This window comes from Lissotriton vulgaris, chromosome 6, assembly GCF_964263255.1.
Source record: "Lissotriton vulgaris chromosome 6, aLisVul1.2, whole genome shotgun sequence".
In the NCBI taxonomy this organism is placed as follows: domain Eukaryota; kingdom Metazoa; phylum Chordata; class Amphibia; order Caudata; family Salamandridae; genus Lissotriton; species Lissotriton vulgaris.
This window is the reverse complement of record NC_141694.1, coordinates 1725227565-1725245744: the sequence shown is the minus strand read 5'-3', so window position 1 is coordinate 1725245744 and position 18180 is coordinate 1725227565. Positions and strand designations below refer to the sequence as shown.

Here is an 18180-nt window from a genome sequence, read left to right as displayed (position 1 = left end):
GAAGGAGGTGTGCGAGTATAGTTGTGTTACATGCTTTATCCAGTCATGCTCCGCCACTCCATTTTCTCTTGGGGCTCCTCGACTACTCAACTGATTGATGTGCCTCCACAGCCCAGAGTGGTTCTTATCCTTCAGCACAGAGCCATTCCTTCTATATATGTTACTTTTTATGCTCCCACTGTTTATTTCTTAAGGCTGCCCTTAGCGCTGAAACCGACGGACCCTCAGCTTGTATGCTCCTTCTTTTCCTTGCTTCTAGGGCCTTGCCGAGTGCACGTTTGCCTTTGAGTATATTGTTTGGGGGACCTTACTGCAATTGATGGTTCCTTGATATATGGGCTTTGATGTTAAGGGTTTCTCAGTTTTAATTGGAGGTCTTTAATAATGTTCTCCCAATCTTTTAATGATGGTACTTGGGGTGGTGAGGTGCCTTCCTGCTTCGATTCCAGCCAAGCTTGCATCTTCTGTTCTATATATTAGGACCATTTTGTCCTCCGGAGGACTTTGCTTTTCTTCCCCTCTTGACTCTCCTATTGGTTGAAAGATGGTGGCTGTTGGTACTTCTAGCTGAATCACAGCTCTCAAAGACCTATGATCAGTTTCGGCACTGTCCTCCCCTTCAAAATGTTTTAGACTGGCTGTGATTGTTTTACTGACTAAAATATAGACGATTGTTGAGATGTTCCGAAAAGTTGGTTTCGTATTTCAAGATGTCAACCGTGCTTCCTTTAATGTGTGAGTTGCTCTTAACTTATGATTATTGAAGAGATAGTAGAGGGTTCTGACTGGCCCTTGCACTGGTGAGGGGAGTTCACTTTGTCTAAATCCCCCAGATTGAAGTCCCCCGCATTGATTACCTGATGGGATTTATATTTGGTTAGTAGATCTTCAAGAGTCTTTGTTAGCGTATCCATATAGTCTTTTATAGTGGTCTGTGCTGGATTGATGTAGCAATTTAATAGCAGGAGGCGGAGCGGGTCGGAATTTAGGTTCAACTAATCAATAGAACTTGTATCCCTGGGGTGGTAGATTGGATTTCTGTGCCCACAAAACTACAGGTGTGTTTTAAAAAAACTTACAATCCGCCCGATGGACGACCAAAGATGTTCCTTTTAGTTGCTGTTATGTGATATTCGTAGTAGCCTGGCAATGGGGTGCTAGACCGAGCCCATGTCTCTTGAAAGCATAATATATCGCCCTTCTCTAAAAACTCCTTCATATTATCTCCTTTTGTGATTTTACTGATCCCTGAGATGTTCCAGAAGATTATAGTCAGTTGCTGCTGGGTTGGATTTGCTCCCCTTGGCTCAACTCGGCCGGGCCAAGTGCCATGGCTGTTAGGAATAGTGCAGCCTCATTCTTGATGTGCCTGTTTGATTTAAAGCAATGTGACTTGCATGTACGGCCCGATAGTTGTTACCGCATGAGATCCTAATGCCCTTGGGGCCTTGGAGCCAGTCATACTGCTGCCATGGGCCCCATGGCTGTTGGTCCCACCCAAGACGAACCATGTGTCCTTCACCCCATTGTTCTATGCTAGGACATGCAGATATTTTGGTTGTGGCGAGAGCTGGAAATCCATGCCCCACTCGGCAAGTTGTCGCGATTTGTCCAGGACTGCTTGTCGGAGTCTCTTTTGCTTCAGAACCACCACAGTGGATTCACCATGAGTGTCCCCCTGGAGTCTCATAAATCTGACCCAATCCAGATCTTCCATTCGGATTTGTTCCAGGGTGACTAAACGTTTGAAGAGGCATAGAATATTGCTCCTGTTCAGGATATTGTGCTGTCCCGTAATATGGTACCCCTCATGGACATTTGTTGTTGGAGTGTGCTTGTACTTGCTGGGTTTTTCAGGGTATTGACGGCTTGCTTGCCGGTTTTCCATTTTTGTGTACTCCTTGCTCTTATCTGCATCTCAGTGCTTGACTGAGGATGCGGGTAAGACATCAGTGTAAGAGAGTGAAATAGCTGTTGTTGCCTGGGTGATTTTGTCCAGTGGTGTAGGACATGTTCCAGCTGCTGTTTCGTGCTCTGAAGGAGAGCTTGGTCTGGCTGGAGTCATGGGGACTCTTGCAATAGGCTGTCTTTGTGGTATTTTCTGTTCTTGAGGGTCTCCATGTTTTGGGCCAGAAGAGGTATCCGACTTGCCTCCCATCTTGCCTGGGAATTTTAGATAAAGCTGTCTGTTTTTAGTATCGCTTTGTGGAGGGGGATTGTTTAAATTCAATGGCTGCGATTGTCTCCGTTTTGTTTTGGTCTTTTTGAGTTGTTTCATCAGCTTTTTTTTCCCTCTCAATAGCGAGGCATCTAGCATGTCTGTTGAGCTTGGGGCGCTGAGATATTGAGTGATTATTATCGGAACATCTCGTTCCCTGCCGTTGACCCTGTGTTTGCCTGGAGTTGTATTGAACCCTTTAACAGGACTCCCTGGTCCTTGTGCTTGATTCTGTTTGTCGGTTAACTTCGGGCTTGATGGAACTGCCTCCTTCTTACTTGGGGCAGGATGATGATTGTTTAGGACTACCCCGCCAACTGTTGTGCTTGTCGTCAATAGGCCCCTTTTTCGTCTAACTATCTCAACTATGTCCGCTAGCACCTCCGGGAAAGAGGCCCACTTGTCAATGAGTTTTGGGCCGGAGCATATGCCAGGGTTAGCATTGAGGAACTGAGCAATTCTGTTTTCCAGGTTTTCCACCCTGGTGGTTAAATTAACTAGGCAGACTGCTATTGGTTTCAGGAGGTCTATTTGGTCCTCCATCTTTGAGGATTGCCACAGTAATGCTCTGCTTATAGAGCTGTTTTGTTTGAGAGCACTGTTGGAAGATTTTCATTAACGTTATCGTATTGATTGATTACGGTCCGCCCTGGCGTCCCGTGGAAGCTCTATTTGCCCCAATAATTTTGTGGTAACTGTAGAGTTCTTTCAATCTTTTGCCCCAGTATCTGGAGGAAAGAGGCACAAAGGTCCCCGGCCACTGGAGAATCTAAAGTTAAATTGCCTATGGCTGAGACCGCATTTGAGGCTGATGGAAGAGGCTCGTATTCTGGCCTACTTGTTCGTGGATTTCGGTCCGGTGGATGTGTGCCACTGTCACTGGCGCTTGTTCTACATTTATTGTTGTTGCCTCATGATCCCTTTTGATATAGGGGTTGAATGCCTTTTATTTGAATGTGGGTATAATGTTGCTAGTTAATGCCCCTGTGATGAGAAGAGTCATCCGCTTCCTGCTCTCCCCAACTTGCCGGGCTTGGAAATAATCCTCTTTTGGGAGTTGTAGTGACTGATATTTTGGTAAATATGACCATTGCCCACCACCATCTCAGCATATTGTAGACACCTAGACAGCACTGACTATTACTTGTGATATGCTTTGACATCATCACACAACATAGGGATGTGTAGGCCTGAAGTTCTCTATATTTCTGACTATATCTTGCTTAGTGGTAGTGTTTGCCTATTGGCTTTGGCATGATTTTATGCCTTCTTTCTATGGGTTTTGCTCTTTTTAGGGCCTAAAGGCCTATGCTCAAGCAATGCCATGTTCTTTTCTGACACCATCTTGCTGAGCCTCTTTAGGTGAGAGGCTATGTTTTATTTCAGAGGTGTTGTTCGCTCTTTGCAAACTGGAAGAGACCGGCTCTTATCGGAGGAATGTGCTTATTTTCTGTGCTCCCGACGCAACAACAGCTGGCCACTGGGGGTGCGTAGGGAGCATGGAGCTTGGTACAGGAATCTGGTGGGAGGCAGGTTGCTTGCTGGAAATTTCTATGAGAGAGCCTTCCATATTAACGAAGAGCAGTGAACCAGTGAGTCAGTTGGAGTTCAGTTCAGTTGGAGCTGTTGGTTGTTGTTGGAGTTCAAGCGAGAGCTGGAGGGAGTTCAAGTGTGAGGTAGAGTTATGGCAGTCTAATGAAGCAGAGCGGTCTAGACATGTATCCGTGATTGCAGAGCAGAATCCTGAATGAACCAAAGAGAGAGAGAGAGAGGGACCAGTTCAACTGTCAATGCTGGAGTACACAAAAACATGGTGAGGTGTTCTAAGAATGTTTTCATTATACCTGTTCATGCTTAACCACTTTTTCTTTTCAGTGTCCTATGTGTATGTATATGTTGGTGATTGCTAGTCATTTTCTTCTACCTTGTCATTCTATCATTGTGTAATAAAGAGACCCCAATGTGCATTAGTTTCATTTGTCTGTTGTCTCTGAAAGAGAGTGTGGGTACTTCTTAGCCAGGTGCTGACTTAGTCAGGTGCTGACGTACAGAAGGATGTGTGATTCCCTTCTTACAGGTAACTGATGACAGGAAGGTGCGCTGCTTTTAACACCTTCAGCGCGGCGTGAATTTTCGCGCTGTGCTGAAGGTTCTAAGAAACGGGCGTGGCCGTGACGGAACAGTTCCGTCATAAGCACAGCCCAACCGGCGCTCATGATAGAACCGTTCCGTCACAAGCGTCGAAGGGGTTAATCAGGGATGGCTACAAGTGTAATTTGTATTTCATACTTCTTGTGAGGGAAGGTCAGGACCCTTTCCAAGGTAAAGGAAATTGGCTCCCATCAAGAACGTCCAAATTATAGGTGTTGCTGATTTTGCACCAGGGTGCGTTCCTGATTCGCACCTGGGTGCGTTGCTCGCGTAGATGTGCGTTGTTCGTCGGAAGGCGTTGCTAATTAGCACCAGGGTGCGTTGCTCGTGCAGATGCGCGTTGATTCACCGGAAGGTGTTGGTTTTGTTGCATTATTGTACAGATTCCCTAAGACTTTGGCTCCAGATCTTTGGTATTTTTAGTTGTATATGTGTTAGTTGGTAGTATTATTCCTTTCTCAGACCGGTATTCTAAAAGTGTTGTTGTTTTCGGGCATTCTGGGAAGGGATGGTGTACGTAATGTCCTGAGAGTTGGCAGAAGCCCTGGGCTTCTAAGCAGAAATACAGGATTTTCAGGTCATTACAGGAGTGTATGGGTAGTGGTGGTGGAAGGGCTTTCTGCTCTCTTTTTTCTTGCCAATTGCCTGTTGGGTGGGCATGTTAGGACTGGTCGGTGGTTCATCCTGAGATTTGTCCGTTTGACAGCCCTGAACAATGTCCTGGGTAATACTGGGGCTGCCACTTTTAACAAAATGCATAATTGATCCCCTCTGCGAAGCGGCTTGGAGAATTTTGTTGGGCCTCGGAGGCAGAGTAGTGCTCCTTGTTATCCTTTTAAAGGGCGACTCCAGGCTGTCCTTTCCATCTGAGGCCATAGTTGACCGTCCAATGTCCTTCTTTTTGGGCGCCATCGCACTGGCTGTCTGTACTGATGGAGCACTGTTACTGACGTTACTAATGGAATGCCGAAGTGATTGACCCTCCCAGTTCTTTCTGGATCCGTAGGGATCGGAAGTGCGCGGGTTATGTGAAGCCCCTTACTAGGACTGCTGCCCTTGGACCAGCTCTGTACTTCCAATTGATGTAGTAGCTCTGCTCAGCTTCTTCCCCTTGAATTTGCCTGCTCTTTGATGTGGGCTGAAGGGGCACTCTGTTCAACCTTTCCGCTTTGGCTACACCACTGTTCCGCTGTACCACTGTACTACCCACCCTACAGTGTTGGAGGGCGAGAGGCTTGTTGCTAGCTAGCAACAGGGGGAGAAAGAGAGGAGGAGCGACAAAACGCAGGCCCACACTTCCCCAGCTTCCACGGCTCCACCCACACAATAGGGTGATCAGCATCAACACCTTTAACCCAAAAACGTTGCTGGATATGCTGAATTGTACATGTCATGGTGGGGGCAGCCTGGGGGCAGCCTGGGTGCAAGGTGCCGGTTTAGTAACCCTGGGGCGAGGGGGACCTTCTAGGAGGCTGCAGGCTGCACCCAGAGCTAACCCAGGCCTCCTCCACGGACCAACTGTGGTACACCCTCAGTGACCACCGACTGACGGTGGCCACACTCTCCGAAATGCACGAGAGCACCGCCACAGGATGTTGTGTTCAGCTCCTCACCTTGGTCCTTGGGTTTTCGCCGACTGCTCCGGCGTCAGAACTGAGAAGGTGGGAAGCTTTTAGCTGTTGACTGGCGATGGCGCAACAGAGCTCTCCACCCGTGGCTCTGCTCACCACGCTGCTCATTGCTCTCTCTGCATCATCGGCTTAACGACGAAAGTGAAATAGCTCAAATGTATGAGCTCCCCTCATACACAATGCAGGTTAAAATGAGAGCACTAGAACCGTTGTAAACCAGCATTTATTTTGAAATGTCACGGTACGAGTCCCACCATCTACACACACGTGTAAAACCCCAGATTTGGTGATCCGTGTTAGAGCGGGTCAATCTGAGTACACTTACCTAACCTTCAATGAATGCGAAACAGTACTCGTAGCATACAAATTACACTTACTATAAAATGCAATACAATACAAATAAACTTTATTGGGTTTCACAGGTATAAAACCATAAAAGTAGAAAAACATCCGAATTACATCACGGTGCATGATTCCATAAAATAACAAATGGAATCAAAAATAGTTAAAATACATAGCACAACTTCCCATAACAATCTCTGATGATAAAATACAACGTTCAGATTCCGATAGTATCCCCCTTTAAACAACACGCTCTGCTAGAAATTATCCCGACCCTCAGGACATATATATCATCAGTGTGGTCTAAACTCTTCATCCTAAATTATTACTAGTTGAGACAAGCCCTGGACTTCACTGTGGATTTCAGATAGCCAACAATAAAAAAAGTAAAATCATCCTTCAACATTTGGAGGTACAGGAGAGCTTAAAAAGACACACAATTAATATTAAAAAGTGGCAATTAATGTAGTCGACTCGCGTTTCGGCGTTTAACACAACGCCTTCTTCAGGAGCCACATACATTTTTAAAAAGAAGCAAGGAACATATCCTGGGTCTCTTTGATGTGTTGTAGAACTAAGGACTGTGCGGCATAGTTCTGGGAATTTCAATGTAATCCTATATTCAATCGAACAGTCACCACGTCAACTACATTAATTGCCACTTTTTAATATTAATTGTGTGTCTTTTTAATTGATTGTATTTTTTTGTAAATCTGTTTCATATTATGGTTCTATTTCTTTTTTGTATTTTATTGTGCATATAATATGTTGATTATGAATTCTGTTGGTATATTTTAATATTATTGTTTATTAAATAGTATATGGCTTTAATATATAGTTTCTTTTCTCATGTCCTCCTACCTTGACTAGTTCCCTTTGCTATTATTGTGATTGCCTAGGAATGGTTACATACATTTTGTTTTCCCTGTCCTAGGAATAATACCATCTTCTATTCAGGGGGTCCTTGTTTTTCACATACCTAGGTGGACAATATTTCCAGTAATACGCGGGCCACCACCTTGACAACTGAGTTCAACAGTGAAATTGGCCTGTAGCAGAGTGTGCTGTCACGATCACCTTTTTTAAAGACGGGTACTATAGTCGAGGTTGGCCAGAACTCAGGGCATCCTTTCCTGGCCGCCGCATTGAATACGGCCACAAGGACCAGTGCCAAGACAAATGGATCAGAATTAAAAAGATCAACAGGGATACCATCCGGTCTCGGTGCATTATAGATAGTTAGCCCGGCAATACCCACCTCAACCTCCCCCTGTTCAAAGACTAGTGCGGGGGCATCTACCTCTCAGCCTGGCTGACCGGTTTGCTCGAACGAGATTTCAAACATAGTTTGAAAATGAAGCACCCATTCATCCTCGGTGCTATGCGTACCCGAATCACTACCTTCTTCATACTCTTAAAACGGTCTGTAATAATACACCAAAACCTAGAGCTGTTCCTCAGGGTACTTGTCTCCATCAGCTCCCTCCAAGCCTACAGTTGGTGTCTGCGTAAGTGGCATTGCAATCAAAAATCCTTTGATATCCTGAAACTGTAGCAATGCAGACCCATAATTTCACCTTGCGCACTTCAACTGGCTTCTATTTGTGGTTTGGAGCTATGGAAAGGAAGAAGAATTGAAAGTTCAGAAAGAAAACTGTGGTATAAAGCCTCATTGACTTTGTATTCCTTCTGTGGCCCTCAAGACCTGTGAGGCCAGGGGTAGCAAGGGGACTGGGTGTAGTATTGGAGCTTACGCCACTATTTAACTTGCCCGAAGTGATGTCCAGTCCATAGTCTAGGAGGAAGAGCGTAGGAAGACCCAAGTTGTCTACTTCCAAATTGTACCTCTCTGTGTGCTCACCATTACTTGTGCTGTCCGCTCCATATTGAAAATCACACTACTTACTGTCTTTTGATTTTACTGTACTATGCATTGTAATCGTAGACAACACAAAGGCATGCACTTTACTGCTTGATGATTTGCATTTCTGAGCTTTTCATTTCCTTTTTCAGGTGTGCTTAGAGCACGTTTTTCATCTCCTGTGTCAAGGGTTAACAGAGGATGCATATCTCAACCTTACTGTAGCACAGAGCTGGAGGCATGGCGATAAGTCACAAGATAAAACCATGAAACTTATCCAGGCCTACCGGGCATTGTTAGTCTATCAGAAATGGTCACAAAAGCGGTGTGCCACGTTGGAGAATGGTAAGGGCCAGATGAATCAATGGTTTCTTATTTTCCTTAAAAAACACGTCATTGGCTTTATTAGGATCTTGACCTTAGGCAATGTATGCAAGCCTGCGCTTTCTGCTTATGTTATAGATGTACATATATTTTTGTATCTAAGATTGATCCATGGGCCCAGCACAATGCTGTAGCGCCACAAACAACAGTACAAATAATATATATTAATGAATACAATAGCCTGTTTTTATGTAGTGTGTCATATGTCTTATAGCCAACTCTAAGTACTTTAAGTGGTATTATTAGCATACAGGTGACAACTGAGGGTCGGTAACGCGTCTGGTTGTATCTTGCGGGTTAGTTTACAGTAACAGTGTAGGTAACTGAGGGAATGGAAGTTAAATAGAAGCTTGTGGCCACCTAAAATGATATGATGCGTGTGCAAATCTGAGACCAATAGTAGTGAATTTTCAGAACTTTTGGGGGATCAAGAGAAAGGGGGACTGACACTAATTCAGAAAGACTGTTCCAAAAACTGATGATACAGTTTGACATTTGTGGGTTTGCAGGATTCGGCGCAAGCGGAGGGATTCTTGTGCTGACATTGGTTGTTAACAAATGATCTTCCCGGTGATGCAGACACCTCTGGAAGTTCATTTATTTTTATGAGGGAGCAGGGTAGAGGGTGATTCCATTGTGCGGCATTGCAAAGAGGTTTGAGAGCTGCAATACCTGCATGATGGCATCCCTGCAAGTTGGGCATTCCCACCCTAAATATTAGCCCCTAATTAGCATTTTTATGATTGTTCATGAGGGAGTACAGGTTTTATTTTCAGATGAACATGGAGCGTGTGCTAAAAGCGACAAGACTAGAGTAGTACACAAGTCACCCTTGTCCCCAGTGGAGGTCCCAACAAAGCCATGGAACAAGCTAGCATTAGACCTCATCGGACCCATGCAAAACCTTGGAGCACAAAAGAGATTCATGTTAGTTCTGATAGATTATACCTCCCACTGGGTGAAGAGAAAATTTGTACATAACATCAACACCAGAGCAGTGAGCCATTTCCTAAAGGAGGTGTTTTGTGAAGAGGGCATCCCCTCCATATTAGTTAACGACAACGGGGTACTATTCACCTCCGAAGAAATGCAGAATTTTCTGGAAATGTCTGGCATCAGACATGAGACCACAGTGCTTTATTGCCCCAAAGCCAATGGAATGGTGAAAAGGGCAAATAGAGTTATCAAAGAGAATATCCAGTTGGCCACCATAAATGGACACGATGTTGAGGATTGTTTGAGGGAATGCTTATGGGCCTACCACACGTCGCCCAATAGAATAACTGGGGTCTCTCCTTTTGTGTCCCTGCGCGGGAGGGAGCCTAGTACTAAGTTCAACCCCTGTTGGTTAAATGGAGGAGAAGTCAGGAATGTGGACAGGGAGGAGGCAGGAGAAAAGGTCAAACAACACCAAAATGTATACAAACAATGGTATGACAAGAAGCATGATGTGAAGTTTCAAAGGTGGGAAGTGGGGGACATGGCGCAAGCCAGAAGGAACGCTAAATTGGGGACTGACATCAGCAAGTTCTATTCTCCCAGCAAAATTGTCAAAGTGTTAAAAAATGTTGTTCAGTTTGAAAATGGTCAATGGTGGAGTTGCGACAACATTGTGAAAGTGCTGCCATAACCTTTCCCTACAGATATCACTGTTATCCCCCTGGGAAGCCGGCTAGCCTGTTTATGTGCACCAGTAACCTTTTGGGGCATGCCTAGTGGGAACTCTTTGTAAGGAAGGGAGATGTGTTAGAACCTGGGTTGGTACATTCCATCCACCCCTTCCCTTGACCCCTGTTGGGTTCTCCCACTGTGAAGCTTACTATAGAATGTTCAAGTGGTCTCCAGCGAGGAGAGTGTGCTGACCATTAAACAAGTTGTACTGCTTCAGCTGTGTCCTGTGTCTCAGTACTTCTTTACTTCCAACAGGTATGTTGACAGTCATGGGTTGTACAGTAGTCTATAGTAAATCTTATAGATGTTTACTCAATTATCTTGGTTTGTCGAGATGCCAAATGTAGAGAGCTGAGTGAGCCACAATTGATGTGAAACGGCTGGTTGGCATTGAAGAAGAGTAGAAATTCTGTATTGACTTTGAGCAAGACGTTAGCCACTCTAGAAATAATAGAATGGTTTAAACATATTGATATTAGTCGGCATACTGATGAATTGTGATTTCTGGTCTAGAATTGAACTTGAATATAGAGTTTGAAAAGGTTAGATGCCAAAGTAGCAAGCAGTGCTTATGAATGAGTGCTTATGACTTAACTGAGAATTCCCCTGGAGGAGAACTAGGACTAGGATTACAGGCAAGCATTGCTTCCCTTTTCCATAACGTTGCAACGCAAGCCCAGAGCCTTTCTTTGGTTTTTCAACAAATTCCCAATGTTTCACGCTCTGTTTACGGTTCTGAAGGTTGGCTTTTCGACCGTGTGTGTCCTGCTATTCAGTTGAAGATGATCTGTACAGTGGTGTTTCATGCAGCAGTGGGAAGCCAATTTACGTGCATGGAGACCTTCTGCTCAGTCCTTTTAAATCTCGATTGGTGAATGTGCCCCTTCAACCTTATGGAGGGTCGTCCATTTTGTCTACGTCATTTGCAGTCCACTATTTTTTAGGGGTACCTCCTCGCTGGCCTTTGACTCTCATCTGGGAGAGAGAACTGAAGTGACCTACTAATTGGCACCTGGAGCTGCAGTTCTGGATAGCCAGTGTAATACATTGTGTTGGCTGTATAATTAACATGAGACTCTTGACCTTAAAAATCTGTGGAACAAAGTTGTTAGGCCCTTTTCCTAAATAGAATTCACTAAATTATTTATTATCACAGTGAACTTGGTCTTTTGGAATATAAAGAGATTATACAGCTCTGAGACTACATCCTGTAAAAATGTAAATACTAATAATTTCTCATGGGCAGGAGAGGCTGAAATAGCTGTACCAAACAGCAGTGATTCTATTTATGATTCTAGTTGCCTGATGCCTTGAAGGCAGATTCTTTTGCCACCACAGTCGTATTAACAGAAATAGAAACCCTGTCCTCTATTGAAACACCCTATATTTATCTCTTCTAGAATTATAATATCTGAAACCAAAACTGACATATCAGTATGTATTTACAGATTGATTGAATTTCACTTACAATATTCACTTTTAGCAGCTATGGGGCTAATGTCAGATACTATTTCGATGGTTTCCAACAGACTGTCAGGCTTGGATGTGCTCCACTTTGTCAAATATTCTTTTATATACATACCCTTTGATTTTGGTGACAAAGAACATAAAGCCTTCGAACACTTCATTGACAGGAAAGTTCTGGATCGCTCCCTAGTGTTCCTGTCCCCTTAGTACCAATGCCACCAACAATGTATCAAATCATGGGTTTATTTAGGGGCCTAGTCTTTCATCTGAAACAATGCTCAGTCTGTCCAGGGTCAGTAATTCAGGAGGAGAAGACGACCTTCCATTAAACCAACACGATACCGGTTGCAGGTAGGTTTCTGAAACCAGAAATGTACACCTGGACCATAATAAATGAAGGCTGTTGAGGAGACCTGGTGTACACCTACCTCTGAAGATTCAGCAAGTCTCAACTTTTGAACTACTGTCTCATCAATGTTTTTAGTTAAGTTCAGTGCCAACATTCTGTGATTTCATCATGCTAAAGACCCATCAGCTCTAGAGAGACATCTAGTCACAGATTCTTTACTTTAGAATCCATCCCCAGGTGCGAGACTGGATCCGGAATCTTTTTCCACAGCATGTCTGCGCGTCGGAAGAGGGCACTGTGCGACTTCATATCGACGTCGTCACTTGATGTGACGTCAACAGAGACCATATAACCCCCGCGCTGACGTCAGTTCCTTCTTGACCGCACTTGCAACGCAGATCTGGAGCATTTATGGGACAGTTATTCGGCTCATCTCCACATTTTCTGTGAGAAACTGTGTGCTTTTTGCAATGCCTTTAGGGTTTAAACCCTGTGGATCTTGTGGTAGACAGATACCGGTCACAGATCCTTATACCATCAGTTTGTGGTGCCTGGGAGACCACCATGACTCAGAGGAGTGCGGCTCCTGTCAGCGTCTTGGCCGAAGGCTTTTAGAGAGTGTTGAATGAAACCTCTGCGCATTGCAACTATATGAGGCATCGCATCGTCATCAGTCCTCCTCGAAGTCCAGAGACCCATCGAGGAGATTTTCGGGTGAGGGGACATTGAGGGAGGCTCCAAAGCACCAAAGGTTGAAATGTAAGTTGGTTTCTGATGGTGTCTCCCAACCTTTGGTTGTAGAGCGTTCTTCGGAGTCCAACCCGCGCCTCCCCAAATATCCTGGAGCCGAGGCGACTCTAGCCCAAATGCGGGAATATTCCATTTCCCTTCAAAAAGTCTTTGGGTCTCAGTTCCCCTCTGGTGCGCTTTCTAGCCCCAAGGTGGTGTCCCTACTGGATCCTCACTGGCGGTTTCACCCCCAGTGCCATTTGTGCCCTCTAAATCTGTTATCTGATTCGAGACAGTGCTGGTGCTTTTACCTTAGGCAGCGGAGTCGGGTCAGCACATGACATCAGCTCTACCAATCTACGCTGCACCAAGAACTCTTCCCAACGTCGACAAATCGCCGCATCAACACTGTATGGCATCGAATGAAGCACAGAGGGAGCCGTTCACTTTAGACAACTCTCCATCTGCCCCATACAGCCTGTTTCTGCTCTTCCTACGGGAATGCACAGTTTGCAAGGTGGAGGAAAAAATATAGGGTGTCAATACCCTTTGGAAAATACTGTGCAGCATCCCTTGGAGGAAAATTGGCTGACTGACCTGGGTGAGGCTAGTGGTCTTCAGTTCTTCCCAGTTTCAGATTTGCTCTCTCCACCTGGTATGGCAACAGAGGGGAGTTCCTCTTTTTCTGCGTCATTAAGAAGGGCAGCTGTTGTCTTAGATCGCCAGCTTGCTTCAGTAGAATTATCCACTGACCCTTTGGTGGATGTTCTTCTCCAGGGTAAGACAGGAGTTGGAACCCTTACTTCCTTATAATGAGTCTCTCCACAACATATTGTTAGGGGCTTGGGCAAGGCCAGTAACCAAAATGCATGTAGACCGGGCTACATCCCATAGGCATCGGCCCGCCTCTGGGGACCCTGATTGTCTCTTAAAACACCCCTCCACAAAAGGTCTGGTTGTGCAAGTAGCTACAGCTTCTTTGAACCCAAATGTCCTCCCTCTGGCTCCACCAAACACTCAGACCAGATGGCTGGAAAGTTGTGGAAGGAATATTTTCTCTTCCGTTAGTGCGGCATTACAGTCTTTGTATACTAGTGTCTTCTCTGCAGGATTTCCCATGCAGCTATTGGGACTCAGTGGAGTTTACGGCCCTCTCTCCCACAGGAAGCCAAAAGTGACCTGCTACAGTTGGGGCATGACATCAGAGAGGCGGCAAAATTAATCGGAAAGTGTGGTATGGATACCACTGATTCCGTGGGTAGAGCTATGGCTCAATCTATGTCTCTACACAAACATGCTTGGCTGCATCAGTCTGGGGTTTTAGAGCCTGGACAGGATAGCCTGACATATATGCCATTTGATGGTGTACATTTATTTCATGTACATGCTGATTCAGCTTTGCGACGACTTGTAGCTGCACGGTGTTATAAAGACGCTTAGACTTATCTTTGAAGACTCTGCTTTGTTTGTTTGTTTGTTTCTTTCCTTCTTAGACAGAAGTGTTTATTCCTCTCTGGGTTCCGATATGTATTCTTCTACTTGAAACCGATGTGGTGTTTCTGCTTACTGCATGAGTTTATGGTTGTTTGACCTACTAACCTTGCGATTCTTTCCAAGTTTTTGACTGACCAGTACTCCGGTCCGTTACGATTATGGTAGTGCATTTATTCTGCAGCATGGTTGTGTTCTTTACACTATATCCCACGATATGCGGCTTTCTGGATTACTATTACTGCTTGGCGCACAAGTCGTGCCTTTCTCCATCTGCTCTGTCATAGACAGTTTTTCAACTGTTTCTTTGTTTTTAGTTTTTGATTGATACCTGAAATTTAGGTCTTGCAGTGTGCTTTACTCTGCTTAAGGGCTCAGGCTCAAGTTTAAATCTTCATGGTACGTTCTGTACTCTAGGAGGACTAATTTCTGTATGCTAGCATGAGCATTTTTAAATATATATATGCTGAGTTGGGATTCTCAGCTTGTGCACTACGGAACCCCCCCCTTTAAGGGTGCAGAGTTCCAACCTCTGTGTCGGGTTAGGCCTCTGTCGTACGATATACTACATTTGTGAAGTTTGTTACCCCTTGTTAGGTGATTTTGATATTTGTATCTCCATGGGAGTTTCAGGATATGTGATCAGTGTTGGCCACAACATTTTCATCTTGTGAGCCTTAAAACTTTGTGTTTTGCTCTTCAGGTTCTGTCTTATAGCCATTGCTATTTGATTGGCTCTTCCACCACTTCCTGTAGACAGGGTTGGTTTATACATGTCCCTCGGTCATGATTGTTTCTTTTCCTGGGATATTCTTGCGCTCTATTTGGTCTCCAGGGAGACCTAGCTCTGTCGATTCAACTATTTCTCTCATGAAGGGCACTTAATACTGTTGACTCTTTTGGAGTTGTTATAACGCTTTGCGTTATTACGAAGATTTCTTCTGTTTGAATGTAATTTCCCTCTAATGATTTACATTTTCGTCTCTCACAAGGTATTCCTACACGTGCCATCAGGGGACTAGGCATTTGCCTCACAGCTCCTACTTTTTGTAGATGGCTTTTATTCTTTTCTTACTGGATCATTGCTCTGGGACAACTTCTTTCATCATCTATCTACCTCTAGTTGTTGTATTTGGGCTCGAACTTTTGGACTATGGTCCCTAGATGATATATACATATTGATGTTTATTTTGTAAATCGCTCAGATTCTTTTTTTATGGAATCCTTTCAAATTTCCCAATTTCAGTGAGGGTTTTTTCTCTACATCACCTGTAGATGGGTCTCTATTCATATTGTAAGATTGCGTACTAACCTTGGGTTTCGCTAAGCTTCAAGCTTCATAGTTTATATCTTATTCAACTTTATACTCTTTCTTGCTGATGCTGTATCAGGCAATTTGCATTACCCTGACGTTTTGAATGGCTTTTGCTTTCTTATGTGGCTTGATGACCTTTTTGGTTTCCATACTATCGTGCCAAGATTGTCTCCCTGATTATTCGGCTTAACTTTATTTCTGGGTGCTATATTTTCTCTTGTCTATACTTAGGTGGTTATTTTTTTACTCCTATGTCGGTGTATTTCTATTATCTCTCTAGGGATATGACTGCTTCTATGCCCCTAGTTGGTATTGTCCGGTCTGGTAGCTTAATGGACTATGCGTAAATTGCAGGGGCCTATGTTTTACCTTATGGTCACAGTTTCATATCTCGACGACTCAGGCTTTTTTCTTTCTGAGGTAGAGAACTTGCACACTTTTCAGTGGAGTAACTTTACACATCTGTTATTCAGAACCAATATACCCTTGTGGTGAATATGTGCTTTATGACTACACGTTATGTATGTTGTCTTGACTCTTTTTTTTTTTTTTTATACAGCTTTCATTATCCTTTCCTTTGGGTAATGGACCTCTCCTGCTGCTTAAATGCAGGTCTGGCTCGGGTCAAACTCTTATGGCAGAGAGGTTTTCCTCTGTGACTTCACCTTCTGTTCCGTGTCTCAAGAGTATCGTACTCGTTGTTCGAGTCTGGATAAGTGCAACAACAGTTTTTTATTTTATGAGTTATTTAGCAAGTTGCACTGCTATTATGGCTTCCGTTCTTCTCATGCCTTCTATGTATTTATGCCTTTTTCGTACTGCGGTTCCTTTCGCAGTGCTTATACGATGAGCTCGCATGGGTTTGGATCCTTTTAAGAAGTGAGTAGTTTTCTTATAAAGTATTTTATTGCTCACCTACATTATTATGGAGGTAGTCTGTTTCTATGCTTTGAGACAGGTTTTGTTATAGTTAGCGGCTTTCAGTGGTCTCCGTTCGCAGATCCTCCCCCGGGGATGGTCTGCTTTGGTATGCGGCTAGATGTCTCTTTCAGTGAACAAGTTACTTACCTTTGGTAACTCCTTTTCTGGTAGAGACAGGATCTAGCCACAGATTCCTTACGCCCCTCCCATTCTCCCCGCTTTGTGAACTAAGTCCTCTTTGGTCTCTATACTTTCATTATGACACTTCACATACTGAACTAAGAACTCAGTATTATTGAGATTGAGTCTTCTTTCATCTCAATGTTTTCGTTGTTATATCCACATACTTAATTACATTCAGTCTCTTTTTTGACACAATTGTCTTTCATTTTAGCACAATGTTTCAATAGACAGTTTCTATATGAGGCCCCATTTTTTGAGCACAGAAAATAGTCACAGTAGAAACTGACTTTAGCTCATCGGCGGGGGGGGGGGTCATATGGTCTTTTTCGATTTCCCATCTTGTGATGACGTCAAAACAGTCGCACAGCACCCACTTCCGACACGCAGACGTGCTGTGGAAAAAGTTTCAGAATCCAGTCCTGTGCCTGGGTAAGGATTCTAAAGTAAGGAATCTGCAACAAGATCCTGTCTCTACCATATAAGGCGTTACGTAAGGTAAGTAACTTGTTTGGTAATCGTTTTCAACATGTCAGCCTCACCAATGTCCTTTGCGAATGTATTTCCTACTTTTTTGCAGCTTGCAGGTCAATATTTAGTTCGTTTAACCAATTTTATATCTGTGGCTGTTGGAAACTGCGCACTGTGTCCTGCTGAGATTACACTCTCTAGGCCTTTGTTCTCTTTCTAAACATGTATGGACAACAACAGTAATTTACTGCATACATACCTGCACCTTAAAAGCGGTGAACAGGGTCCATGTAGTGGCTTGCAAAGGACAAAAATATTCAAAAGAAATACCGATCATTCCTTATATTGTTAATTTGCTAACCTGTGAGTTCAATTATTTGCTTACAGGTTTTCTCTGCTTCTTATGCCTCTTTAATAGGATAAAGGACAAGGAAGTGTTAATGTCTGTTTGAAGCTGTTTTGCCCTAAAAACTGCCAAAAAAGTGAAAGCTTATGACATGGATGGAGGTTTTTGAGATCTCAAACTACTGGTGTTTTTGCTTGTGTGTTCTGGCACCAGATGACTATTGTTGTTACAATGCAGCTTTTACTTCATTTTCAGAGTTGGATTACTTATCTGAAGCAGCCTGTGCTCAGGAGATGGCCAGTTACTTCCAGCAGGCGACAGGAGCCCTCCGTGAGATCACCCAGGTCCCAGGGGTGTGGGATGTCTTCGTCCAGAGTTATGCTGATGTAAGACCATACATCAAAACAAGTCATTATGTTAATGGATGCATAAAGCCTTTTTTTTATTTGGGATCTTCCTCTGATTTCCTTCACCTACCTGTGATGCTAAGTCGCTTATTTTAGTCTTCCTTCACCTTTTAGCGTTACTATGGCAGCATGAGTAGTTTGCTCCTGCCCAGTTCCACTGTTTCATGTGTCCTTCTGTTGATGCACAGGTAAACCCATTCATCAAAATGTAAAGAGATGTTTTTCTTAAACGACAGAGCAGCCGTA

At 44.0% G+C, this 18180-nt stretch overlaps 1 protein-coding gene across 2 annotated transcripts in view; it reads left to right on the top strand.

The window, feature by feature from the left end:
* TAF1A (TATA-box binding protein associated factor, RNA polymerase I subunit A) overlaps positions 1 to 18180 on the top strand; it is a 394276-nt gene that overhangs the window by 183467 nt on the left and 192629 nt on the right. For both annotated transcript variants that reach the window (XM_086927938.1, XM_086927937.1), the window contains exons 5-6: positions 8356 to 8548; positions 17783 to 17913. In XM_086927938.1, coding sequence (XP_086784064.1) covers positions 8356 to 8548; positions 17783 to 17913 — 324 coding nt within the window. The remainder of the gene's footprint in view (positions 1 to 8355; positions 8549 to 17782; positions 17914 to 18180) is intronic.